This window comes from Poecilia formosa, unplaced genomic scaffold (assembly GCF_000485575.1).
Source record: "Poecilia formosa unplaced genomic scaffold, Poecilia_formosa-5.1.2 Scaffold11, whole genome shotgun sequence".
Classification (NCBI taxonomy): domain Eukaryota; kingdom Metazoa; phylum Chordata; class Actinopteri; order Cyprinodontiformes; family Poeciliidae; genus Poecilia; species Poecilia formosa.
The window spans coordinates 1,327,713-1,346,728 of record NW_006799950.1 but is presented as its reverse complement, the minus strand read 5'-3'; the positions used below and the strand labels follow the sequence as shown (position 1 = coordinate 1,346,728).

General features: G+C 42.8%; 3 protein-coding genes across 6 annotated transcripts in view; 2 read left to right on the top strand and 1 right to left on the bottom strand.

Annotated features, from left to right (window-relative positions):
• The first annotated feature begins 81 nt into the window (after positions 1–81).
• panx1b (pannexin 1b) lies at positions 82–4,650 on the top strand. Its single transcript, XM_007543547.2, has 6 exons — positions 82–596; positions 1,644–1,765; positions 2,037–2,236; positions 2,983–3,484; positions 3,571–3,734; positions 3,838–4,650. Exons 1-5 carry the CDS (start codon positions 416–418, stop codon positions 3,718–3,720), a joined length of 1,155 nt encoding a protein of 384 aa, XP_007543609.1. The 5' UTR covers positions 82–415; the 3' UTR covers positions 3,721–3,734; positions 3,838–4,650.
• An 82-nt stretch (positions 4,651–4,732) lies between these two features.
• On the top strand, positions 4,733–11,664 carry LOC103131778 (nuclear distribution protein nudE homolog 1). 2 transcript variants are annotated; one of them, XM_007543514.2, is made up of 9 exons: positions 4,733–5,052; positions 5,348–5,435; positions 5,504–5,657; positions 6,154–6,302; positions 6,651–6,787; positions 7,569–7,745; positions 7,819–7,904; positions 8,005–8,159; positions 8,246–11,664. In XM_007543514.2, exons 2-9 carry the CDS (start codon positions 5,350–5,352, stop codon positions 8,337–8,339), a joined length of 1,038 nt encoding a protein of 345 aa, XP_007543576.1. In that variant the 5' UTR covers positions 4,733–5,052; positions 5,348–5,349; the 3' UTR covers positions 8,340–11,664. The 2 variants fall into 2 exon arrangements, with proteins under 2 accessions (XP_007543576.1, XP_007543567.1); XM_007543505.2 differs by having other exon boundaries at positions 5,345–5,435.
• The window catches only part of myh11a (myosin, heavy chain 11a, smooth muscle), a 30,763-nt gene continuing 22,861 nt past the window's right edge, over positions 11,115–19,016 (bottom strand). For 2 of the 3 annotated variants that reach the window (XM_007543484.2, XM_007543491.2), the window contains 17 exons: positions 18,821–18,992; positions 17,962–18,174; positions 17,718–17,862; positions 17,424–17,630; positions 17,189–17,293; positions 16,933–17,085; positions 16,583–16,831; positions 16,235–16,447; positions 15,936–16,148; positions 15,688–15,849; positions 15,236–15,364; positions 15,058–15,146; positions 14,847–14,970; positions 14,549–14,757; positions 14,212–14,320; positions 13,520–13,692; positions 11,115–12,073 (listed from right to left, as the gene is read on the bottom strand). In XM_007543484.2, coding sequence (XP_007543546.1) covers positions 11,944–12,073; positions 13,520–13,692; positions 14,212–14,320; positions 14,549–14,757; positions 14,847–14,970; positions 15,058–15,146; positions 15,236–15,364; positions 15,688–15,849; positions 15,936–16,148; positions 16,235–16,447; positions 16,583–16,831; positions 16,933–17,085; positions 17,189–17,293; positions 17,424–17,630; positions 17,718–17,862; positions 17,962–18,174; positions 18,821–18,992 — 2,795 coding nt within the window. In that variant the 3' untranslated portion in view covers positions 11,115–11,943. Of the gene's footprint in view, positions 12,074–12,564; positions 12,598–13,519; positions 13,693–14,211; positions 14,321–14,548; positions 14,758–14,846; positions 14,971–15,057; positions 15,147–15,235; positions 15,365–15,687; positions 15,850–15,935; positions 16,149–16,234; positions 16,448–16,582; positions 16,832–16,932; positions 17,086–17,188; positions 17,294–17,423; positions 17,631–17,717; positions 17,863–17,961; positions 18,175–18,820; positions 18,993–19,016 lie in introns of all 3 variants that reach the window. The other variant, XM_007543500.2, reaches the window with a different exon arrangement.

Sequence of the window (19,016 nt, the reverse complement as noted above, 5' to 3'; positions counted from 1 at the left end):
GTTCTTTATTCTTACATTTATTAAATAACTTACATTTTTATGTATAAAGTACTGTTTATTTAACGCAGTTGGAATGTGGGCGGGGCCTCGACGCTCTCTCCCATCTTCAAGGGTAACAGATTAATCTGATCGATGGCGCCCTCTAGCAGGCCACCTTGCACCACTATCAACTCCTGGCGTCTGGGTTCACTAACTGGACAGCATAGCGGCAGGTTAATCCATCACTCAGCGTACAAGGAGCTTGGTGAACAATAGAGTTAATTTGTGCTTTAAATATTAATTCAGTTTCTCTTTCCTGGACGCTTTTTCTTCATCAGACAGACAAAAAGCTGCGAGGTTTTGTCATTTTAAGTAATACAAAAAGCGGCTTTTCCATCAGTCTCATACTCAGGTTTTTTTTGTGTGTGCGGCCCTCATGGCGATTGCCTCCGTGGCCACAGAGTACGTGTTTTCGGACTTTTTGTTAAAGGATGCCAAGGAGACGAAGTACAAAGGGGTCCGTCTGGAGCTGGCCGTGGATAAAATAGTGACGATTCTGGCGGTGGGGCTGCCTTTGTTTCTCATCTCGCTCGCCTTTGCGCAGGCGGTCTCTGTAGGTGAGATGGTACATTTTTCAACATTTCACTGTGTGAGATAATGCATTTCCTCCAGACAGAGATAACACTAATATAAATCCAGGGGTCCATGAATTGGAGACAAGAAGCATAACGTGCTTGTGTTATCAGCTGGAACAGAAGTGTGAGAAGGTGTGGTTTTAGGTCTCCACCCTTATTTCACAGTCGTTCAGAAAAGCAATGACAGGAAATATTTACATTCTTCTACCGACAGAAGATCTAATGCCAAATCAACTTGTTTCAGATAAAAATTAAAAAAAAAAAACTTGGATAAAGCATGAAATAAGCATGGGAATAATACTTAAATACTCTCCAAGTGTAAGTTCACATTTCCTCTGCTGTTCTGATGGAGTACAAACGAGATAGATCAATCAGGATTTATCGATTACCGGATCTTGAACATGTCCATTAAGGGCTGAAATGCGATGCGGCCAGCAAATCAGGAATCAGAAGATTGCCCACAAACGATGTTGTTCAGAGATGAGTGCATTTTTCCTTAAAGCCAGAGAAATCTGAGAGGACAGAGTGCCAGTGAATTTCACTGATCTTACTCCTGCTGAAAGAAAAGAAATATGTTATCATTTTATGGAAAACATAGGATAATGACACGCTCATAAGGCTGTACCTGCTCTATTCGCCTTTTTCACTACAGTACTATTGATGCTGGCTCATTACATGCAGGGAGAGGTACTGCCTTGGAAACAAAGTGAAAATGAATTATTTTGTTTGTTTATTCAACAATTTTATGCCACTGGCATCATGAACATGCAGAGGGTTCCTTCAAATATTTTAGTTCCAAAGTCTAAGTCCAAATGAGTGAATATCTGGGTCATGCTTTGTTGAAAGGGCCCAGTCCTAATTATAAGGAATAATAATGCAGCAAACAGCTCACAAAAAAAAAATTGGGCCAGGAGTGCAAAAGAGGGGAGGCTGATGATCATTAGTAAGGTTTTATTATTATCATTATTCTGATCTTTTTGAATGGCAGCCTGCTTCAATTCACTGTTTTTCTCTCTCTTTCTCTCTCAGGGACTCAGATCACCTGTTTTGCTCCCTTCAACTTCTCCTTGAGACAAGCTGTATATGTGGACTCTTTTTGTTGGGCTGCAGTTCAGAACCAGGTCGACAATTCCACACTTTGGCTCCACAAGGTACAGTGCTGATGTGAGCTCTGGCCCAATAAACCGACACGAACGCTAAGCAGGAAATTGTGTATACGGGACATAGTGATTGCAGAATGTATCCTGAGCTGTTTACGTCCTCGAAACACCTCCGAAGACCTAGAAAACTAATGAGGTGTTTAGACGTCCTTCATTTTATGAGAGCGGTTAAGGCCAAATTTACAGAAATCAAATCAAAATTGCATTCCTTGCCGTTTTATTCAAACTTGTTCTCCTGCTCTCTTTTCTCCGACACCCTCAGTTCTTTCCCTACATCCTCCTGCTCATCGCCATCCTCATGTCGGTCCCCGCCGTGCTCTGGCGTTTCACCGCAGCGCCGTACCTCTCGTCTGACCTCAGCTTCATCATGGAGGAGCTGGATCGATTTTATAACCGCGCCATTAAACTGGCCAAAAATCTGGCATCTTTAGACGACAGGGACGCAGCGCAGGACAGCCAGAGGTAGACGGGGGGGAGGGGAAAGTGTTCATGCCTCTTGATAAACACTAACTTCATTGTGTTATAAAGAGATTTTATGTGACACAGGAACAAGATTGTGAAGAGAAAGAAAAAAATGATACGTTGTTGTTTTTCGGCTTTTCAGCTCCTCTGAATCAATATTTTTGTACAACCGTTTTTCACTGCACTTACAGCTGGGAGTCTTTTGGGGGTACTTGCACATTTACAGACCGAAAACCTTTCTCCAATCTTCTTGTCAAAGTATCTCGAGTTCAGTCAGCTGGGATGGAAAGCGACTGTGAGAATCAATCTTTAAGTCTTGTCACAGGTTCTCAAATCTTTGTGAGAATTTTGAAATATACAGATAGAAACTGCTTTGATTTATAAAGTAATATTTAAGCACCCAGCACAGAAGTGGTATTTTCAAGGTTCTATTTATGTGACTCTCTAACTTGGAGACCCACATAAAAAGCTATGATGCACCAAATTTGGCCCCCCGGGGCCATGAGTTTGACACAGGTGCTCCAGTATTGTTGTTTTTTTTTTTTGCTCTGTGAAATAAAAACAATACAGCTTGTGGATTTTAACAGGAGAAAATATTTTTTTAAAAATCCAAAGAATATGTTGCGTGGCTCTGTATATAAATAACAGTTGTCAGTGTTACTATTTTTTTTGTTTTGTTTTGTTTGTGCATTATATTTAATATAAAGTTGTGTACTTCATGTAGATGTACCTTTGTCCTGCTGCAGTGTCTTGGATCTGGCTGAGGGCTGCTTCAAATACCCTCTAGTGGAGCAGTATCTAAAGACCAAGCGGTTCTCCTGCAGCCTCGTGGTCAAGTACATGGTCTGTCGATGCCTGACTCTGCTCGTCCTCTTGCTTTCCTGCGCCTACCTCTGCTACTACATCTTTCTGGCTTCGCTCGTCGACGAGTTCCCCTGCGACGTGCGCACGGGAATGCTAAAGAACGACAGCGCGATGCCGGCCGCCGTTCAGTGCAAGATGGTGGCGGTGGGCGTCTTCAGGCTGCTCAGCTACATCAACCTGGGCGTGTACTTGCTCCTCGCTCCTCTGGTGGTGCTGGCGGCTCTGGGGCCGGCGCGACAGAGCTCCGGCTTCCTGCAGGCCTATGAGATGCTGCCTGGGTTCGGTGCTCTGGGCAAAGTTAAACCCATCTATAACGACCTGAGCATCTACCTGCTCTTCCTGAAGGAGAACCTGAGTGAGCTCAAGTCCTTTAAGTGCTTACAAGTGAGTCCATGTCACATGATGATTGGATTAGTAGTTGCCGTGGATTTGTTTCTCTTCCACAAGTCATTTATGTTTCCCGTAAACAGGTGCTGGAGTTGTTGCAGCAGTCTGCTGAGGAGGGGTTCGACACAATGTGCCTGCTGCAAACTCTGAGTCAGGTGAAAACTGACGTGTTTGACAGTCAGAAGATGGGCTCCATTAAGAACATCTGTGAGATGGATAAGCCTAAAAATTAATTAGACTGGCTAAGGTGGAATATTGTTCCTACTTTAAATGCTTCGAGATTTCATTTGGAATGGTGGGTACAGGTTTGGATTAACTTTTGTGATTTTTTTTGCCCCCGAACTTCTCAGTGCATACAGTTTCTGAAGAAGAAGAGGTGAAGAAGAGGAAATCTGAGAGGAGAATCTGTGCACTTATTTTCACCTAAAATGCTGGATGTGTAGATTTAGATCCACACAACAAGGACAGTAATGACTTCCTGGACAGTTTGACCTAAATAAGGTTTAGTTGTACCAAGGAAAGCTAAGTTGGGTTTGGTTCAGGGCCTGTGGTTTGCCAGTCAATGTCCCGTCGATACTTTGACTAGAATACAAAAGTGTCGTCTTTAATCCAAGATTGCTTTCGATGGAGAAAGCCTTACACAAAGACACAATTTCAGTGCAAGGACCAACATGCACGCTTGACAGGAACAACTGTTAATTTTAGAGGAATTTAGCTGCACTTTTTGCATGTTTTATTTATGTCTGAATGGCTTTTAAAACCCTTGTACTCAAGCTATCCTATAAAGTGTGCAAGACCTGCATGGATGGCTCGACTTAAACGTGGTTTAGGAAGAGCAATTACTGTATTTGGAGAAGTGTTGATCGTGTAAGAAAAGGGAAACAACAGTAAAGTAAGATCTATAACTCAAGGCTACGGTCAAGATGACTGAATTTTCTTCAAGATGATAAAAGGACAGATTAGAACCTTCTTGGACTTGAGCAGCTCTTATGTGAGAATGCTGTTGTAAATTAGATCCTATTCAACATTTTACTAACATACTGGGTAAAATTAAAATACTTATCATTACAAGAACTAACAGCATTTAATGTGTCAGAAGTTGTTTGCACTGATTGTAATAAAACAAACATTTAGTATGTGAAAAAACAAATGAAAAGATTTTTTTTAAATAAAGTCGTATTATTTATAATGAAGGCCTGAAGTTTTAAGATTGACAGAAATGTATTTTCTGTCCCAAAGGTGAAGAAATTAAGAAAAAAAATACGATAATCTCGCAGCACTTGTTTGAATTCAACAACCAGTCTGATAGCAAGAATCGCTCATGACGATTATAGGAGACGTTGTCGTAAGCTAATATGATTGGTTAATGTCAACTTTACGTCATTTGCGGCGTCCAATAGCATCTAAATGTTAAACGTTCGTTTGTATTTGATTGGAGAGCTCGGTGCTGCGTTAACGTAAACGGAGATTAGTTAATGCAAGTCTTGAGTCCTTTACAGTCTGATTCTCACATCGATAAATAGTCTCTTATCTGTAGTATGTGTTGATTTTCCAGTCGTAAACAGGTGAGTCTGGACTGTTTGGGGTTAGCATAGCGATGTGATCGCATAATACGTTCTGTTCATTTAGCTATCACGATTAGCTCCAGATAGCTAAGCGCTAATACTGTGCATTCTTGAACTCCACTTGTAATTATTCCTTTATAAAGTCATAAATAAGCACAGAAGATACAACTCTTATGTTACTCTTTGACTACTGTGACAACGTTCACATTGCATCCGATATCTAGACATGTTAGCCTGTGCTAACGGGCGACCTTAAAGGCTGAAATTTCCCTGCATTTCATTATTAATCCAGCAGTCATGGTAGAGCCAACAGCACACTCATTTCCATCCCTGAAAGAGGAGCTGGAATACTGGAAAGAACAAGCACAAAAACACCAGCAAAGGTAACCACCCAGCAGTGTATGGTGTCTCCGGGTGTTTTGGGTGAAGTTGAACACATTTTCGTCACCAGGGCGGACGAGGCTCAGGAAGAGCTGCAGGAATTCCAGCAGATGAGTCGAGACTATGAGGCAGAGCTGGAAACGGAGTTAAAGCAGTGTGAAGGTCGGAACAAAGAACTGCTGCTGGATAACAACAGACTCCGTATGGAACTAGAAAGCATAAAGGTACATAAACAGACCAGACTATTGTTAATGACTACACCACAAAAGAAATGACAGAGAATTTGTCCTCACAACTTTTATTCAGAACAGACATGAAGTAGCTACTTTTTGCTTTTCATACAGCGCCTTGTGAGTCTCCATTACACCAGTCTTTAGTGTATTTACTGAGTTTTCACGCCACAAAGTAGTGCAAAAATGCAAAGTGGAAGAAAATGATTAGTCAGGTGGACTAAATACATATTTTAGACTTTAACTGTAAAATAATAACTTGAAAGCCAAATAAAATATGCTAATTAATGAATGTAACGCCAAAAAATGTGGAAAAGCTCAAGGTTATGAATTAATTTTAACAGGAACTGAAGGAGAAAGTTTTAAAGTTAATTTTTAGGTTATGCCTGGACAACACTCTTCATTAATACACGATGCTGCCCCATATTGATTGACCTATGACCTTGTGAAGCTGGACATGTCAGCTGATTTTTCGGTGTGCCGTCTGCAGGAGAAATTCGAGGCGCAGCATTCAGAGGCCTTCAGGCACATCTCAACACTGGAGGACGATCTGGCCGAGACCAAGGCGGTCAGAGATCATCTGCAGAAGTACATCAGGGAGCTAGAACAGTCCAATGATGACCTAGAGAGGACTAAAAGGTCAGTGTTTTTGTAATTACTATACTAATTTAGTTGCACCTTCAATTCAAACATCTTAAGAAGATTCTTCTTGCTCTCTCTTTTTGTTTTTTAATGCTTTATTCTAGATTGATCGCTTGTTTAAAGATAAAATGTCAGTTTTCTGGTATATATAGAGAGGAAAAGGAGCAGAATTTGGGCTCATGGTGAATTGGTAGCACAGGTCAGGAGGTTTGCTTAAAATAGCTACTGCAGAGAAACATTTTCTTGCTTTCTACCATTTAAAGCAAGTACAGCATTGTACAAAATGGGCTAATCGTAAGCGGTGAAGCTGACTTTTCTTTTTTTAAATTGCGAACTCTGTCACAGGGCTACCATCATGTCTCTGGAGGACTTCGAGCAGCGGATGAACCAGGTCATCGAGAGGAACGCTTTTCTGGAAAGCGAGCTGGACGAGAAGGAGAACCTGCTGGAGTCCGTTCAGAGACTTAAGGATGAAGCCAGAGGTATGCAGTCTCCCAGCCTGGTAAAAGCCGTCCCCTTGTCCTTCGCTGTTTGCTCCCTATAGAGGGTCTGGGCTCTGTTGAGAAATGATTGCGTGGACTCTCTTGAAGTTTTAAATTTCACCCAGTTGCTAACGTTTGCCCGTGACGTATGTAATGTGACGATTCGACATGAACAAGCGTAATGGGAATTTCCTGCCTTGTAAACAACCGCCCTTCACTGCAAAGAGCGAAGTGCCGAGCTGAACAAGGCGGCCGTTGATGTCAGTTCAATAGTTGAAAGCCTGGCCGACGCAGACCGAACGGCTTCGTTGACTTTCTCCGCTGCCGTTGCTAAAACCACCGTCGGACTGCAGTTCTAAAACACTACTGAAAATCGACGTCATCGTTCACAATTGGTAGAAATTCTACTGGAGACGACCCAAGTCAGGGGGAGAAAGCCCAGACTGCACTGGAGTCGGTTTTAACCTCTTACGTTCTACATGATTTGACAACTGGCACCAAACAAGGATCTATTCATGCACCAGGAAATTAGGAGCCAAATGCAGACCCAGCACTGATTTAGCCATGCTCAAGATTTTCTTTTAAAGAAATATGTTGTCAGACTACTCTGTTTATTCTCTGCTACTTCGTTTATAGACGGGAAGCTCTGTTTGTACCACATATATTTTTTAAAGGGATTGTTGTTTTCTAGGTTAAGATGGTTGAGCATCTGAAATATTCAAAAATTATTGACGTACAGATTTACACGTGCACACACACCGACTGGCTTTGTTTGTGTCAGACCTCCGCCAGGAGCTGGCCGTCCGTCAGAAGGAGAGACGGCCGTCCAGCAGCCTGGGCAAAGACTCAGACCGCTCGGAAATGCTGTGCTCCTCTCCGCCCAATCCGTCCATCCCCATCACGCCCTCCAAACCCGTGGGCTCGTACATGACGCCTCTTCCCTCCAGCATCCGCAGGGGTAAATAACAAGACATTCACAACTAATGATTCAGGTTCTTACTCTAAACTCAACAGCTGCCTTTATTTTCCAGGAGACGGTCTAACGGGAACCCCTCTGACTACATCTGCTAGAATATCTGCACTGAACATTGTCGGAGAGCTGCTGAGAAAAGTTGGGGTAAGATTGGACTGTTTATATATATATATGTATATGTAAATAAATAAATTCTTCTTGTTTCTGGGTTTGCATCTTTGACTCGACTTTGTATAATCGTCAGAATTTGGAGTCGAAGCTTGCGTCGTGTCGAGACTTTGTCTACGAGACGTCCTCCAACAGACCGGCGCTCCCCGCCGGGCCCTGCAGCCCTTCAGGTTTAGACGCAGGTCCTGAGGTCCAGGCCAGCAGCTTCAGCCCTCCTCCTCAGTACGACAGGTTAGAAAGATGCTGGACGGGAGGAGCTCTATGTGAACCAAGCCGTGTGACGAGTTCTCATGATCCAGTTTTGGCTTGTCTTTCAGTCTGGTGAAGCGGTTAGAGTTCGGACCGGCTCCTCCCAGAGTGGTATCCCACAGTCCCCAGTCTCCGCAGGGAGGGGTGAAGATTCTGCTGTAAGATGGTCCTACAGAAGCCGGTACTCTGAGCTCAGCTTGTCTGCCCTAGTTGAACAGAGAGAGCGCCGTTCTTGGATCAGGAGAAAGCAGAGTGACTCCGCCCATCAGCGCATGGACTCCTGCTGCCTTAGGCTCAACATATAACCACAGAAAGCTGCTCCATGTTCTTAATGAGCCCACCGCTCATCTCTTCCACTCTTATCTACGCTGCCGTCTGTGTCGACGCTTTCTGTGACAGATCAAAGCACACCCGACTCTGACTTAGTGAAGCCGCTGCGCCTGCCTATCGATCGCGACCTACACGGGGGCAGGGGGGCGAAGAGCGACCGCGACTACAGGGAGATGAGCCTGGTACAGGGACCAAGAACCTGAACTTGGGTTTTAGCTAACGTGTTTCTGACCAAACTGAAGCTGTGATTAAACATAAATGGATATAAATCCATTGGGTTGGGTTTTTATTTTTTGAAAAAAAATAAGTTAAAATATCTATCCTTAATACTTAATCTGGTTTATTCCAACCTGCTTCCATTTCATACCCATAAAACCATTACTGTACCTTTTTTTATTGAATTAAATATAAGTAAATGCTCAAATGACACTTTTTTTTCTGAAGACCTTAGATTTGCACCCTCTATTGATTTGTGATCACAAATCAGTGGAATCAATAAAAGCCCCAGAGTAACCTCCTTCCAGTACATTAATTATTATTCACACAACCACATTTCCTTTCAGCAGACGACGGCTAATTACCGGTAATTTATTGTGAATAACCAAAAAATATGAAATGGTAAGGGTAGCAGCATTTGAACTATGATAGAATAATTTTATTTTGATGCATTTCTTTTAAATTTTGTCTGTCACCATTTTCAGTAAAACGTAAGGCAATAATTGAGAGGACGCATGTCGTTCTCACGGGCAACAATACCAGATTCATGATATTGACACAAGACTTGATAGTGTAATATAAATATATATATTTCCTACAGCTGTGTATTTTTTTTGGCTGGAAATTTTTCCTAAGAAATAATTTTTTCTTTTAAACTAGGGATGCGGTACGCGGCTCCTTTCAGACAGCTGGTTGGCAGTGTGCAGCAGCAGCACTTCGTACACTTAAAAAAAACAACCTTTTAACCCTTTTATTGCCCAGATTTATTTGCAAATGTATAAAGGCACAAATTGTTTTTTTTTCTTAATTAGCATAATTTGGTAGAATTTGTTAAAGTGGCTTCAGTGAGTGTTGAATGAGCATCCAAAGGCAGAAGTGGAATATTATTTCCGACATTGCTAGATGTAGCTTGAAACAGCTTCAATGGTCTATAAGGTGGTGGCGCTTAGTACGGATCAGCTTCTGTTAAGGTCTGCAGAGGTTTTAAAAAGATTTAAGATTTATAAGAACCCATAAATCTTTCATTGTTCCTGTGGTTTAAAATCTCTTTAATCACACATATGAGAAAGTGAGGTTTTTTTTTTTTGGTTTTTTTTCCCCTTCCATCTGTAACAATGCCCCTCCTCCAACTATTGCTGCACATTGCTGGTCAGGAAGCTGGAAAAAAAAAAAGGAAAGGCCAGTGCGTTTTTTCTCATATTTCCAGAAAAGACTAATTTGACTTCTTCCCGTCAGTATGTCGACTCCTTTCATTACTTTGTCTTCTAATGTGAGAAAAAATATTGAGCTTTTGACAGATGCAATTTAGCATCTTGCAGATTTACGCATTTCTGCAAAATCTATGCTGTTACAGATTTTCAGGCAATTATAGCGTTTAACTTGGCACCCATGCACTTCTGAATGTACAGGTCTTTTGAGCATCGAGGGTTATGTTTAGGGGGAGAAAAGAAAAGTACAGGTAATATATTTAAGTTTTAAAATGAGCACAGTTCATGAGATTGTGTTACGTAGAGCCAATATTTGACATTGTATTTTTAACGGGACAGTGTATAAGGAAATGTTTGCCTGTAAACTGAAAAATCTTAGTTTTCGATTTCATCTCATGTTTGTTCATACATTGCTTTTTGAATGCGTTTTTTTTCTTTTTAAATAAAAGAGATCTGATTGGGATTTAAGCTGTGACAAAACTACAGATGCCTGAATGTAGTTACTGCAATTGAAAGGAAATTCTCAAAAATTTAGTTTTCGGTCTAACAGTTCTGATATGTTTAAGTAACAAAATAAAGATTCTTAAATACACCGTCAGCTTCTTCATTATGAAAAAGTGCATACAAGGATTACCTGGAAAACAGGAATTTGTGAGTATTTCACACTTTAGGATATTAGTTTGTACAGTGGGAGCATAAATCAGAAGCACTCAAGTCAAATGCCAGGTTATGTTTCCTTAAGTTGAGTTTTAGTCATTTTAGATTTCATGTAGCTCTTTAACATGCAGATACCCCGTCAATACTGTGATCAATAAGCTCAACAAGCAGATTACATCATTGCAAGAACCAACATATTATGGAAGATGTCCTATTCTACTGCTGAATTATTTCACCAACGTATTTTTTCATCAATATACTTGAAACAAGCTCCTATTGCTTGCAAGTTAATTTTGTGCCAAGATATTTGCACTTGAAGCAAAACCTTAAACACCAAAATAAGATTTTGTGTTTTTGCAGCGATGTGTTCTCCAGAGACTTGCTTAACGACCCATTATTTAAAGAAATAAATTATCAGGGAAACGACTCAAACTGTCCTGATGTATTAGACCTGCCCACGTTCACCTTTCATTCAAGCCTGCTTACAGTTGGCATGTTAAGTTGAAATAAAATAAATAAAACTCGATTTTTTTAGCTCTTTATTTTTGTGCAAGTGGTTCAACAATTAAAGAATACAACAAAGTGTCATGTAAACAGTAGCTGATTATATCGAATGAGAATTAGTTTAAATGTGACTGGAGGAGAATTGTAGAACATGTACATGTACATTTGAACAAATAGAAAATAAAAAATGTGCCCAGTGCCATATAAACATGTGGTTCATGACTGATTTTATAGGAGATAAACCTCGTCTGTCCTCTAGGGGGCAGAATCATGAGCACAACAGAGCACAAAGAAAGGTGCAAATAATGTCAAAAAAAGTGGCTTTAAAAACTCTGGGTTAAATATTTGATGGGATATAAAAGTCAGCACTGACTGGACGCAGAAAGACCAAACTCTGCACATCCAATCTGAACCCATTTCAGTGCTGCTGGAACAGTAACAGCAGTCACAGGCAACAGGACGACAGGAGTTACACGCCTGCTTTAGATTTTAAGTGGGTGTCAATTAAAAGGCACATCTGTGTACAAAACATTACACGAGGAGGAATCAGACATTCAGTGCAGTACAAAAAAGAAAATAAAAAACAAACAAAAAAAAAAAACAGTGTTTGTTGGAAACAGCAAATCACATCAACGGAGCCACCCGAACAACTCCTCTTTGTGAATATCAAGTCCTTCTGAACGTGTGCGTGCGCTTCAAAAGAATACGCCGTTAACTACTGGAAATGACAAGATAAATGAAAATATATGTTAAGAAGTGTCACGAAGGATAGCGAAGCAGGCTTTTGACATTAACTTGTAGGTGACAGCCATCGCCCCTGAACTTTTATGTCTGCTTTTCCAAAGTCCCTCCTATTCTGAGGACTTTGTTCCGTTGAAGTCGTTTTGGGAGTCTCCGTCCTCCTCCGAGGCGTCCTCCATCACCCTCCGGCCTCCGCCCATACGCCGCGGCGCGCTGCTGAAGGACGGCTCGTTTCCGCGCCTAAAAACGCCACAGAGACGTGCACGCACGAAGAAGACACACAAACACACGGTCACATTGAGAGCAGCAATGCCATCAGCTGGTTAGGCGTTGTGTAAAAAAAAAAAAAAAACCCAGGCAGGTGTCGCACACTGCGAGGAGGGCCAATGAAACGCAGAACGTACAGGTTTGTGCTTCGGTTACTGCTAAAGCACGCTGGTTATCGTAACTCATTTAAGTCCTTGCTCAGGAAAATGAGTTTGGTTTATGACAATTAAACCAAGCGCCGAGAGAAAGATGGCCACCAGAAAACAGGATTAAGGAGAACTCGTTGGTGAAATTCCAAATTTGAGGATTCTCCCCCCCCCCCTTTTAATTAAAAGAATAATGAGCCATATTTCTCTCAGTTAGGCTCAATGGAAGAAATAAGAGCATTTAGAGTGAGCACGGAGGATGAAAAGATTGTAAATGAATGAGTAATGGTGATGGGGGAACTTTTAATGCAGAGGTACCTGCGGTGTCACTCCTTAGGCTCAGGGTTGCCTCTGCAATAGAGAGGGACAGGATCGTTTTGCTTCGACTCAGCAAATGGAAACATTGTTCATGGATTTAAATATCCAGGAATAGTTTTGTAGTGTAGAGTCACTCTTCAGTCAAACTGAACAATTTTCAATCTCAATTAAATCCAGGGACACTGTTGAAAGCATTGTTCAAGAAAGTGCACAGCTTCTTCAAAACTTTTAATCACAAATTTTTATTTATTCATTTATTTTTTTATGTCCGTTGTTTTGTAGATTCATCCTTTTCAGGAAGGTTGTCACTACCTGGATGTCTAAAAGAAAGTACATAAAGTTTCAGACCCTTTGAACTTTCACTTTTTTTTTCTTCTTGCTGCCACAAATTTAAATGTCTTTAGGAGATTGTATGTCAGAAAGTAGCACATAACTGTAAAGTTAAAGGAAAATGATGTGCGACTCCAACAGAGAATCTTTAGCAATAATTGACAATTGTCCGATACTCTTCGATTGTTTGGACCAATCCGAACAATCGAAGATTGTTCAGATTGGTTTGCAGTCAATAGGGTCCATTTTTAGAGACATGCCTCTGAAGACCTGTAGGGGGAAGATATTTTGCTACAACTATGTAGCCATAGTTGTAGCAAAATGTGTGTCTCCAAAAAGGAAAACAAAAAAACATGATTCATCCACAATTTTTTTAGGGTTTTATTTGTAGAAATTCTTAAAGTTGTGCTTCCTTTTCTGTCCACATCACAGTTAAGCTCAAGTTTGTGTGTTTTCTGAAACCACCAATTTCTGTATATAACAGAAGTGCTGGTACTATGACAAACTGTAAAACTAATTTGAGGACTACAAGTACATTTTCAATGGCAGTACGTTGACCAGCTCCTTTGATTAGTGTTGAGGATAAAACAAACCCATAAATGAGGTCAAAAGAAAACCGTCCTACCTGAGTTTGTTCTTGAGGGAGCTGACCTCGCGGCTCATGGTGTCATTGGCCTCGGTGGCTTCATCCAGCTCTCGCTGCAGCTTCCTGCGGGCCGCTGTAGCGCGCTGAGACTCTTCCTCAGACTCCTCCAACTGCCTCTTCAGCTGCTTCATGCGAGTATTTGCCTTCTCCGCCTGGTGGATTAGCAAAAGTAATATCCTAACTGAGAGCATGTTGCTTTTTATTTTGAAGTTTTTGCTAGCAAGTTTGTGTGTGTGTGTGTGTGTGCGTGTGTGTGTGTGTGTGCACAAAGTCACCTCGACAATTGCAGCAGAGAATAAATCTCGCTGCCAAAGCATTGTTTTCTGGCAAAAACTAAAACGACGTACCAACACAAACACCCTAAACCTAATAACTGCTAAGCACGGTGTTGGGGAGTGATAATTTGGGTTTGCTTTGCAACCATGGCAGCTGGGCACATTCAAAAGAAACTTTATTCATGCAGTTAAATCTCACCTTTTCTGCAAGCTAGTGAATCAAAGAGTACATTTTTGATCATCTGATAGCTACTGATATTTATGTATGAAAATGTGCTTTTCACCATGTCTGCAATGGATACTTCAGGCCTCTTTTTGTTTTTGCATAAAAAAACAAAACAAAAAAAAAACAACAAAGAAATCCTTATTTACTACAGATTGTTTGGGTGTTTTTACCTGATCCTTGTATTGCTCTGATTGTTTCCTTTCATCTTCAAGCTGCATCATCATGTCTTTGAGCTTCTTGTCCTTCTGGCGCATGCTCTTGGCAGATGCCTGCTTATCTCTAAAGTGATAGAAAAGAGTTTTATACCAAAAAAGTGAAAAATAAAACAAATAAAATGGTGTATAAAGTTAGAAAGTGATATTTTAAAACCAATCAGACTGCTACTTTGTGTGATTTCAACCCTTACTGTAAATTAAGAGTCATTTAGGTTTGATCAGTCAAAACGCAAGACCAGCAGTCAAACAGGTTATGTTTGAAAGCTATACAAGGATTTTATTTTTCCCCAACCTGTTCTCCTGCTCCAGCTGCTCCTCCAGCTGTGCCACCTTGGCCTCCAGGGCAGAGATGGAGGACTTGAACTTGGACTTGACCTGGTTCTCCATCTCCTGCAGCTTGGCTTTCAGCTCCTTGTTTTGGCGCTCCATCTGCTGCCGAGCGCTCTCGTTCTTCTGGGAGGCGCTGCGCTCCGTCTGCAGCTCATTGTTCAGCTGCTCCACCTGATGAAGACACGCATCCAGAGTCAAGATTCGGGGCTGGCAGTTTTCACTTCGCCGCGATCCGAGCGGCTCCTACGGGATCAGGTCACCTGCTGCGCGCTCTTCCTCAGCCTGTCGTTGAGGATCTCCATGTTGCCCTGCTCCTCCTCCAGCTCCTCCTCCAACTGGGTTATCTTGGCTTCAAGTCGACGTTTCTCATCCGCTAGTGCGGATCTAAACTCGTGGATCACAGTGAGAAAATGTCAAACGTGAGCTCCGTTTACCCCCACGGACAAAGAAAAGCAGAAATCGTCCACCCACTTTCCAGAAGAGTTGCTCGCCAGCTCGTCAGAAAGTTCGTCTCTCTCGGCCTCTGCCTGCTTCCGGGCTCTTTCGGCTGCAGCCAGCTCCTGGAAACGGATTAGAGGGGGCTACCTGTTACTAACCATCCTCTGATGGCACAGAGATTTTTTACTTTGTTAGGAATCCATCTTATCACCTCCTGCAACTGCATGAGTTCAGCCTCCAGACTCTTGGCCTTCCTCTCGCTCTCCTTCGCTGTGGACAGAACCTCCTCCCTCGCAGCACGAGCATCGTCCAGCTCCCTCTGGTAGTCCTTCATCTGACCCTGGATCCAGAAACGCAGATAAAAACAGGGAGTGACGAGGTATACGTCAACAAGATTTGTTCGTTTGGGATGTTTACGTGGAGCCAGGCACTTCTAGTGTTGTAGTAACTACAGATGGTTGTAGCAGAGTAACCAAGCAATCAGTTGCAGGGCTCCTTCTCAGAGTTTATACTGTCAACGACTTGAAAAATCTTTCCTTTGAAGGAAAATTTTGGGAAAAAAAAAAAAAAAAAATAGACATTATAAGTGCACAAATGTATCAAAACCAACCAAGACAAGATGAAGGAGCATCCGTCCATGCTCCTTCATCTCCTCACTCTCACCTGGAGCTTGCGGAGCTGCTTGATGGCCTCGTCTCGTCCCTTATTGGCCGTCTCGATCTGTCCCTCCAGATCCTTCATGTCCGTCTCCAGCTTCTTCTTGGCTGCTGCGGCCTGGGCCCTCTGCTTACGTTCATCTTCCAGCTCCGTCTCCAGCTCGCGGACCTGCAGTCGGTGTGGACCGCCGTTTACCATCAAGCAATGAAGTTTCTTTCAGCGCCGGGCTAAATGGAATCCGTCCCGGTTCTGACCTGTTTGACCAGTTGCCTCTTCTTCTCCTCTCCCATCTCGTCCCGTCCCTGAAGGTCTCGTTCGAACTGGGCCTTCAGCGCCTGCATGTTGACCTCGAGACGCAGCTTGGCGTCTTCGGCCGCCTGCAGCTCGTCCTCCAGCTCCTCCAGTTGGGTCTTCATCTCGTCCACCTGGGCCTCCAGGCCTCGTTTGGACTTCTCCAGCTCGTGAACCTGCCGTCGGCACGTTTTCAGATTAACCGGGAGGCTGAAATTCAATTCAAGGCCAAAATCTGCTGGCAGACGTTTTAAGAACTAACATTTTTTCCCACATCATCCTTGGAACTGATCAGGTCTTCCATCTCCACCCTCAGAGCCTTGTTGGCCCGCTCCAGCTCCTCTCTGGTATCCTGGGCCTCCTCCAGGGCCCTCGCCAGCGACAGAGCCTTGGTTTCCTTTTCTCTGGCCTCGGCTTCTGCACGATCCCTCTCATCTGCGTATTTACTGGAGATGCTCTTCTCCTCGGCCAGCATCTGAAGGTCAGAGATGATGAAATCAAGAACTGTATGGACTTTTATAAGATGCATTTCCTAAACATTCAAATTTAAATTGTTTTTTGTCTAATTAAAAAAAAAAAAAAAAAGATTTTGTTTTCTGGTGATATTCACCTGGTCAAACTTCTTCTGCTTCTTCTCCAGGTTGGACACAATCTGTCTCTGGTTGTCCAGGTCCATCAATGTGTCCTCCAGTTCCTGCTGCAGGCGGTTCTTGGTCTTCTCCAGCTTATCGTATGCCGAGGCCTTCTCTTCGAACTGAGTGCTGGCCGCCTCCAGGTCTCTTTGCAGTCGCTTTTTCCCCTCCTCCAGAAGCTCTATGTTGCCCGACATCTCTTCCATTTTCTTCTTGGCATCTGACAACTGTCAAAAAATAGTAAGACTATGTTGTTTTTACACTCAACTCTGTTTTCTACATTTATAAAAACAACAACTGTGTGGAAAAGGTAAATGTGACTCCTGACCTGGATGTTGAGGGTGGAAACGTGTCGCTCCACGTTCCTCTTGGCCTCCATCTCCTCCTCCAGCTGCTCCTGCAGGCTGTTCTTGTCGTCTTCTGCTTGACGCAACTTTGTAGAGATCTGCAGTTTCTGACGCGTCTCCTCGGCCAGCAGCTCCTGCAGATGCACAGCGGCTCAAGAGAGTCATTGCTTTCATCACAAACTTGCGCCGTTGGAAAACATTCACGCCGGAAAAAGTTACACACGTTTCAGCACAAACCTGCGTGTCTTGGAGCTGCGAAGAAAGGCTGGTCACATCTTTGCTCAGCTTGATGTTCTTGCCCTCTGCTTCGTTCAGTAAGTTCGTTACGCTCTCCAGTTCAACCTGCGCAGAGAAAATTCTCAATTATTTCTGCACCCTGATACTTTAAAGTTCCCACTTTATTTCTGCACTGGTGCTTTTAATAAAAAAAAAAAAAGGGGAACAAAAACAAAAAGAGAAGAAAATAACTTGCAGTGATCTTGGAGCAGCGCTCTCCCAGCTCAGCCTTCTGCTTCTCGCTGTCAGAGAAGCGCGACTGCAGATCTGCCACCTGACCCTCCAGCTTCTTCCTCTTGTGCTCCCCGTCCTGTTTGGCCTGAGTCAGTGAGCGCACCTCCATGGTCAACTCAGAGGTTTCCTTCTCCAGAGCTTGTTTAGCCTTCTCCAGATTGGACTTCACCTGAGCAGAAGATGGTGACATTAGCATCTAGTGGGATAAAAAAAAACAAAAAAAACACTGCGCATGTGTTTAGTGACCCAGGCGTACTCGTTTGGACTGCTCCAGCTGCTCAGTCAGCTCCTCCACAGCTTGGGTGTGTTTCTGTCGCATTTCCTGTATTTGGGCCTCGTGCGTGCGGTTCTCCTCGTCAATGGCTCGCTTCAGCAGGGTCACCTCTTGTTCTCGTTTGGCTCTGCAGATGGACGGCGAGGCACAACAGTTTTTATGTTTTGTTTTTTTTTAGAAAGAAAAGCTGTTCTTAACATGTTCTTTTCATTTCCATTTGACCAACCTTAACTCTTGTTGAGTTGCTGTTGTGTCCAGAGTGTCTTCCAGCTCCGATTTGAGCGCCTCCAGCTCCTCGCCGAGGTCGCGCTTGATCTTCTCCGCCTTGTTCCTGGCCGCTCGCTCCGAGTCGAGGTCCTCCTGCAGGTCGGAGATGTGTCCCTCCAGCTCTCTGATCTTCTTCAGAGCGTTGTTTTTCTGGGCCGTCTCATCTTCTAACCTACGAGAAATGGGGGTAAACCTGGCGTCAACTTGAACTCAAGCCAATACTTGGTTACTTTTGAGATCTGGTTTATTTGTCACGTTGCAATTCCAAGTTTCATTTTATGTAAATAAACAACTACCTGCATATTTGTGGTGTGGAAGACAAAGGAAAGACGATACTTGGAACCGTATTTCGCTTAATGTCCAGTTTAAAATATAAACAGTTAATTTGCATCATGCACAAACCTTTCGAACACCCAAAGCCTGACATTTTACTCACCACTGTTCTCAGAATGGATGAATAGCACCTGAGATTGTGTCAAAACCTTAAAAACGATATTTAAAGTTAAATTTAACTCCATCATTCTTTCAATTCTGGCCAGGCAGATTCAATTTATATGCTAAAATACTTCTGAGAGAAATCAGCTTAACTTGATCTTATTTAGGACAATCTGAATGAAGGTTGTTGAATTCAAATGAAAGCCAACCTTTTCTGATCGTTAGTAAAAAATCTTTTTGAAACGACGTACCATTTTTCTTCCACCTCATGAATAGAGCAACAGAATTATGCCCATCACATAAATTCAAATACTTTATAACAAGACAAGAAAAATCAGTAAAAGTCCAAGGGGTATGAACGTTTTGCAAATGCAGGGCGTCACCTGGACAACGCGTTCTGTAATTCTTCCTCCTTCTTGGCCAGCTGAGCCTTAAGGTCGGCGATCTGGGCCTGCAGGTCGGCTATTTGCTCTTGCAAGTCGTTGGACTCTGCCTCCAACTTGCGCTTTGCCTTATCCAGCTCCTGCCGAGTTTTTTCTTCTTTTTTCAAGCGGACTGGAAAGGCAGAAAAGTCAGCTC